General features: G+C 43.6%; 1 protein-coding gene across 1 annotated transcript in view; it reads left to right on the top strand.

Moving 5' to 3' along the window:
- The first annotated feature begins 234 nt into the window (after positions 1–234).
- Positions 235–7,837, top strand: part of LOC109935475 (protein BCAP-like) — a 193,305-nt gene continuing 185,702 nt past the window's right edge. The window contains exons 1-2 of the mRNA XM_020534118.2: positions 235–416; positions 3,827–3,953. Of these exons, the coding sequence (XP_020389707.1) occupies positions 235–416; positions 3,827–3,953 (309 nt within the window). The remainder of the gene's footprint in view (positions 417–3,826; positions 3,954–7,837) is intronic.

The following is a 7,837-nucleotide window of genomic DNA, read 5'->3' on the forward strand; positions in this document are numbered from 1 at the left end:
TGGTCATTGGATAAACATATGGATGATAATGGAATAGTTTAGGTTAGATGGGCTTCAGATTGGTTTCACAGGTCGGCACAACATTGAGGGCCGAAGGGCCTGTACTGCGCTGTAATGTTCTATGTTCTATGTTTGTGTGTATTTGCACCCATTATATGTAGAAGATAAACAAGATTGGTTTGGTGCTTTAACTGTTCATTGTACTTTCTAGATATTTGCTCTCACAAATTATTAATGGGAATTGTTCAGTTTTCAGGGTATGCAGCGAACATAAAGTCTGAGGAGGAGCCAAATGCATCAAATTGGATAAGTGAAGACTGTGAAACTGACGCAGAAGAACTTACTCAATCAACCAACAAAAATAGGACTTTTCTGGAGAGTTTTGAAAAGTTACAGAAAGAGCTGGACTGGATAGGGTAACTAACTAACTCCATTTGGCTGCCTTTTCATACATGTCACCAAGTCTTAAAGCATAGAAAGAGACCATTCAGCCCATCGTGCCTACACTAGCTCTTCAAATGAGCACCATTACCTAGCGCCAATCTCCTGCTTTTTTCGCATATCCTTGCACGTTATTTTTATCCAAATAATTCATTACCCTCTTGAATGCCTTAATTGAACCTGCCTTCACTACATTTTCGGACTATGCATTCTCTAACTACTCATGGAGTGAGAAAAAGCATTTTGTCACATCACCACTGTTTCCTTTGCAAATTACCTTAAATCTATGACCTCTTGTTTTTGTTCTTGTAATATGTGACAATATTATTGAGAATGTTACAAGGCATTCATATGAAATTATATTGCTTGTTGTTTTAATTGAAGTGTTAAACTTATTTCAATGCTGCAGTAATCGGGGTCAGTTAGTTCCGTTGACCGAACAGCTGGCTTTTGATGCAGAATGATGCCAATGAGTGTGGGTTCAATTCCAGCACGACTGAATCTACCATGAGGAATTTTCCTTCTTAACCTCTCCTTTCACCCTCAGGTTAAACCACCATCAGTCGTCTTCTCTGTAACTTACCTGCCCGCTCACCATAACCCTTAATTCCTTTACTGTTCAAAAATCTACCTATCTTTGCCTTAAACACATTCAGCAAGGTAGCCTCAACTGCTTCACCGCGCAGGGAATTCCACAGATTCACAATCCTTTGGATGAACAAGTTCCACCCCAACTCAGACCTAAATCTGCTCCCCCTTATTTTTGGGCTATGCCCCCTAGTTTTAGCTTCTGGGATGTCTTCTTTACATTGACTTCTGAGTCTGTAAAACAGAATTCTAAGTCCAGAAAGGGCTGATGGGCAACCCTTAGCGCAGAGAACCCCTAGTCCTTTAGAAGCCAGGTTTTTTAGGGAATGAAGGCAGTAAACCTACTCTCTAATTTTCTTCAAAGCCTTCCTTGATTGTTCCTCCTAAATTACCTGATTTCTTGTAAACAGCAGGTAAGCCACAGACCACATGAAAATGTTGGCTTTATTTCCAATAAATCACATGGTTAAAAACCTTTCTCAAAGCAGAAAATGTCCAAATAGTTCAAAATATTCCAGTTTCTTCCAGACAGTCCTGAAATATAAATATGTAATTCCAGCAATTACAAAGAAATGTACAACGTGGGTGTAAACGCAATGCTATGGTGCAACTTGTAGTCCTCTGTCCTGGCTGACACGTATCCCTCACCCAACACCCAGCTGGTAAATTGGAAATCCATCTTGTTTGCTGTTGGTTGGTCATTACCGTGTCCTGAACTGGCTCTGAGGTTTTCCTACATTAATGCAGAAACAATACTACAAAAGCAATTAACTGCCAACGAAGATCTTTGAGCTAGCTTGAGGTTGTAAATAAAATAACTGTACAGAGACTAGTATCCAGCTACCACGTCACACTGTATTTACACATGGACAGTCCTTGACCATAGTACTGCCTCCTATAGGATCAGGCACCAGTGTGTCAGTATCCCTGATTCTCAACCCTTTTATATCAGCCAGAGCTCCCTGATTGGACCAGACTAACAGCCCCAGTCAGGGAACTCATAATCTATGATGTCCAGCTGGCTGCCCTCATTACGATCACTGCAGTAAACCTCTCCAGTGGAAGGCCTTTCTCTTACAGGTTTGTAAATTTGATGAATATTGTCAGAAACGTTGAAAATAGGAGCAGTAAGCCTTTCAAGCTTGCTTCATCAATTATTCCACATGTAACCATTTTGGGTGGGTACAGTGAGGAGCTGGAGGAACTGTCCTGATGAAGGGTCTCGACCTGAAACGTCGACTTTCCTGCTCCTCTGATGCTGCCTGACCTGCTGTGTTCCTCCGGCTCCGCACTGTATCGGCTCTAACTTACAGCATCTGCAGTTCTCGCTATCTCCTAACCTTTTTTGGTGTTGCATTGGATGCCTCATTCTTCCTGAGGTCCAGTTCATTTCAAATCCTTTTTGATTGCTTCCAGTCCCAGTAGTTTATTGCTGCTGTCATATGGAGCTTGGCCAAGTACCATGAAACTGATAACATTTCTTTCAACGGTAGCTGCAGGTTTCAAAATTTCAAATTCTGCAACCATTTGGTAGTCGTTGTGAGACAGACAGAGTGCCTTCTTTTATTATGATTTGTATATTGAGAGTAATTTGTTTTATGTAAAGCTCAGTTTATCAATCTGAAGTCAAGATATGGTAATTTAGCAGCAATTCAGACAAATAGTCCAAAAGCACTGGAATTATGTTGTGGAAAACATGTGTTAAAATTCCACCCTGTTTTTTGGGGGGGCATTTAATTGCCATATTATTTTTAAAAACCAAACTGATGTAAATGCAGGAAGCTTGCATTGGTTGGCCTTTTGTATAATAGAAGGGGCTGCACTAATAAGTTACTTGAGACGTTTGCTGCCATAACTTGGGAAGTTTTGTATAAAATATGCGTTAAGTAGCGGTACATTTCCTTGCTGGGAGGGGAAGGGGGTGTGCAGAGGGAAGAAAACACATCTTTTTGTGCCTTAACTGCTGAAAAGTTCTAGGAAATTCTGAATTTCCATTAATTTGTGAAAACCTCAAATTGTACAGCATAATGGATCTTGCTATCCTGATACGATATCAATTGAGTGATAAGATGGACCCTTCCAATCCAACAGGTCCAGGAAATTTGAGTAAGTCAATCTTGCAGACAGACAGAACATAATTGCCTTGAATCTGTGTGCCAAGTTATCATAGCTGTAGTTTGTAGTTTGGATGTTGCTGATAGATGATAGAATCATCAAATCATACAGTACAGAAGAGGCCACTCAGCCCATCAAGTTTGTAAAACCAAAAATACACTGCTACCTACACTAGTACCACTTTTCTGCACATGACACTTCAAATGTTCATCCAAGTACTTTTTAAAGGTTGTGAGGTTTCTGGCCCCTACTACCCTCCCAGGCCATGTATTCGAGATTCCCACAACCCTCTGATTGACAACTTTTTCCTTAAATCACCTCTAAACCTCCTGTCTTTAACTTAAAAAGTGTGCCATCTTGTACCTGACCATTCGATTAGGAGGTGCAGCTGCTTCCTATTCACCCTGTCCATGTCCCTCGTAATCTTATACACCTTTATCAGGTCCCCCTCAACCTTCTCTGTTCCAAAGAAAACAACCCCAGCTTATTCAGCCTCTTCCCATCGCTGAAATGCTCTGTCCCAGGAAACATCCTGGTCAATCTCCTCTTCAGTGCAATCATATCCTTTCTAGACCGAAATGTGTTAAATGGTGATACTTGAAGTAATTTCAGCCCTGAGGCGAGTTTCATCTTAAATCTGCAGCTATAACTCTGCTCTGATGCGGCTTTTGCTGTTATTCAGGCAGGAAAAGGAAAGCCTTGCTGAGGAGAACATGTTGTTGACTGCACTTAAAGAAGCTGAAATGGCATCAATATCTGCAGCTGAGCAGGTGGCAAGACTTCGGAACTCCGTTGCCGAATTAATGCAGGTATGCACAAAGCACACCAATTACATGGTGAAGCCCTCAGTGATACTTAGCAATCTCAGCATGTAGCAGTTGATCCCCTGTGGTGAATGATACATGAAGTCAAAAATCTAAGATGGAAAAACAAATCTTCACATTTCCCATTTTCTGAAGTGACTGTGTAGTAATCTTGCAGCAAATATTTATTATTGTTTTGGATTTGTTGCAATTTTGATTCCTGATGTCCAATAGTGGCATTTCAGTAGGTCTGTGGTAGTTGATTACCATTGAAGCCCTGGAAAGCAGTCATCTATACAAATCTATGCATTAACCACAAACTAGTGCTGTGTCCAGGGCACTTTTTTTTTATTCATTCATGGGAAGTGAACATCGCTGTCTGGGCCAGTATTTATTTCCCATACTTAGTTGCCTTTGAGAAGGTGGTGGTGAGCTGCCTTCTTGAACCGCTGCAGTCCATGTGCTGTGGGTAGACCCACAATGCTATTAGGGAGGGAATTCCAGGATTTGGACCCAGTGACAGTGAAAGAACGACGATATATTTCCAAGTCAGGATGGTGAGTGGCTCGGAGGGGAACCTGGTGGTGTTCCCATGTATCTGCAACTCTTGTCCTGCTAGATGGAAGTGGTCGTGGGTTCGGAAGGTGCTGTCTAAGAATGTTTGGTGAATTTCTGCAACGCATCTTAAAGATAATACATACTGCTGCTATTGAGCATCAGTCACGGTGGGAGTGGATGTTGTAGATGTGGTGCCAGTTAAGCAGGCTGCTTTGTCCTGGATGATAACATCCTGAATGTTTAATTTTAATTTGACACTGATTTTAATTTGAACCAGAACTAAGGGCTTATGCCTATTGGAATGGTTTCAATAGGCTTGAGGTCTTGATTCCAGAAAAGCAAAGGCTGAGACCTGCCTAATTTAAGTCTCCTAAGGTTAGGGAAGTGTTTGATAGGGGATAAATAGAAAAGTTGCTTTCCCTCGGGTGGAAGGACAGAAGTAGAAGCCATAAATGTTAATGAATCCAACAGGGAATTTGAGCGAAACGTCCCTTGGGTTTGTTTTTTTATTTATTCATGAGATGAGTGATGCTGGTTAGGCCAGAATTTATTGCCCGGGGGGCACTCAAGTGTCAATCACATTGCTATTGGTCTGGAGTCACATGTAGGCCAGCAGTTTCCTTCCCTAAAGGACACAAGTGGACCAAACTGTTTCTAAGCCACCCCTGAACAGTTGGCACCAGTTTTGTTGTCGTCCTTAGTCCAGATTTTTATTGGATTCATCTGCCACAGCGGGATTTGAACCCAGATCTCCAGAACATTCCCTGGGTCTCTGGATTAACAGTCTAGCAATAATTCCCCTAGGTCATCCCCTCCCCTCGCAGTGTGAAATTTGGTACCACAAGAAGAAATGAGATGAATAGTCCAGAAGCATTTAAAAAGATGCATTGTGAAATGGATAGCATATAAATGTAAGAAGGTGTCACTGTAGCCATACAACGCACTGAGTACCATGCGCAGTTTTGGTCTCTAAACGGATATGCGTCCGCAGGAAGCATTTCACATGGCCGGTTCCTGGGATGAAGGGGATGAGTTTTGAGGAAAGGTTCAGTAGGTTAGGCCTGATCTCATTGGAGGTCAGAAGAATGAGAGGTGATCATACTGAAGCATATCGGTTTCCGCCAGGTCTTGACAGTAGTTGTTGGTAGGATCAGAAATTGCTGGAAAAACTCGGCAGCTCTGTGGAGAGAAAGCATGTTAACACTTCAGGTCCTGCGACCCTTCTTCAGAACTATTTGCGGCTGGGTGAAGGTCAGTATATATGCAAAGGTTGGGCGGAGAGTTGGGGGATGGGTAGGAGTAAACAGTAGGTAGAGATGGAGACCAGGGAGAGAGAAACACAGTTGGGCAGTTAAAGGAATGGGTAAAGCGTGGGAGAATAAATAGCTGCTAATAGGGACCATTAGTGGCTGACAATGGGTTGATTGTGGTAGCAATCTCTATGATACTGGTGTGTGGGGGTTGGGGTAAGGCCATGGGAGAAGATGCTGAGGTCCTAAAGTTATTGAATTTGAAGTTGAGTCCTGCAGGGTCCTGAGGAAGTTAGATGTTGTTCTTCCAGTTTGCACTGAGCTTCACTAGAGCAATGTAGCAAACTCGAGACATAGATGTTGGCCAGGGAACATGATGCTGTGTTGAAATGGCAGGCAACCAAAAGCTTAGGGTCAATTCAGCAGACGGAACATAGGTGTTCTGCAAAGCAACCGTTTCTGATTTCTACCATCTGCAGTTCTTTAGCTTTTTTTGATGATGGAAGGATGTTATATAGAGCCTTGGTGAGGCCGTACCTTGAGTGTTGTGTGCAGTTTTGGCCTCCTAGTCTGAGGAAGGATATTCTTGCTATTGAGGGAGTCCAGCGAAGGTTCACCAGACTGATTTCTGGGATGGCAGGACTGACATTTGAAGAAAAATTGGATCAACTCGGCTTGTACTCACTGGAATTTAGAAGAATGGGGGGGCATCTCACAGAAACCTATAAAATCCTTATGGGACTGGATGGGCTAGATGTGGGAAGAATGTTCCCAATGTTGGGGAAGTCCCGAACTAGGGCTCACAGTCTAAGAATAAGGGGTAAGCCATTCAGGTCTGAGATGAGGGAGAACTTCTGCATTCAGTGAATTGTGAGCCTGTGGAATGCTCTACCACAGAAAGCTGTTGGGGCCAGTTCATTAGATATATTCAAGAGGGAGCTGGATGTGGCCCTAGTGGCTAACGGGATTAAGGGGCATGGAGAGAGGGGGGAGTGGGATACTGAAATTGCAGGATCAGCATGGTGGTGCAGGCTCGAAGGGCTGAAATGCCTACTCCTGCACCTGTTTTCTATGTTTCTATGTTTCCTCTTGGCGGGAGGCTGTAGAACTACCGACACAGTATAAAAATGGGCAGTGTTTGCTGACACTCACAACTACGTGTGTGGCTAACCTGGGTGCGCACAATTCCTGACCTGTCAAGTCATCTCTGTGGGATTTCGATGGCATCCTATGCAAAGGCTGCTCTGACTCTGTAGCCATACAGCACAATTTTCGTCTCTAAAGGCATATAGAAGAAGCACATAACGTGTGCAGAGAAGGAGTACAAAATATTGAAACTTGGTTCAGTTGGGGAGTGTGCGGGGAGGACAGGGGGAAGAGTCAGGATGTGAGGTGGTGGAATAGCATGGGAGGATTCCCCTCCCCCTTCCTACCCTCCCCATACCTCTCTCCCCATTCCCCTCACTATTCACAGTCCCTTTCCTTTCCCTTCCCTGCCCTTCAACCCACTCTCCTCCTTGCTCGGCCTCTCTTCTCTGCCTCCCCGCTGTTCACAGTCGCATTGTCCCAGCCACAGTCACAGCCATATCCTGTTTAAATCCACCCGATTTAAATGTGCGTCTGTGAATTTAAAAGGTGCGTGGGACTCACGAGCTGGCGCGGCAAGCACAGCCATTATAGTAAGGGAACTCCTATTTAAGTTTGAGCTGTGGAGAAATTCGCCCAATGTTTTGAGTTCTCCTTCTCACTAGAGGCTGTGCCAATGAGCATATTCAAAGCTGAGTTCATAGAATCCCTGCAATGTGGAAACAGGCCATTTAGCCCACCGAGTCCACACCGACTCTCCGAAGAGCATCCCACCCACAGGCACCTGCCTACCCTACCCCCATAACCCTGCATTTCCCATAGCTAAAAACCAAAAGAACTGCGGATGCTGTAAATCAGGAACAAAAACAGAAGTTGCTGGAAAAGGTCAGCAGATCTGGCAACATCCGTGAAGAAAAATATCAGCCTTAACGTTTCGGGTCCGGTGACCCTTCCTCAGAACTCGTTCTACATGAAGATAAAAATTTGAGTTCTGAG

Source organism: Rhincodon typus, chromosome 10, assembly GCF_021869965.1.
Source record: "Rhincodon typus isolate 14 chromosome 10, sRhiTyp1.1, whole genome shotgun sequence".
In the NCBI taxonomy this organism is placed as follows: Eukaryota; Metazoa; Chordata; class Chondrichthyes; order Orectolobiformes; family Rhincodontidae; genus Rhincodon; species Rhincodon typus.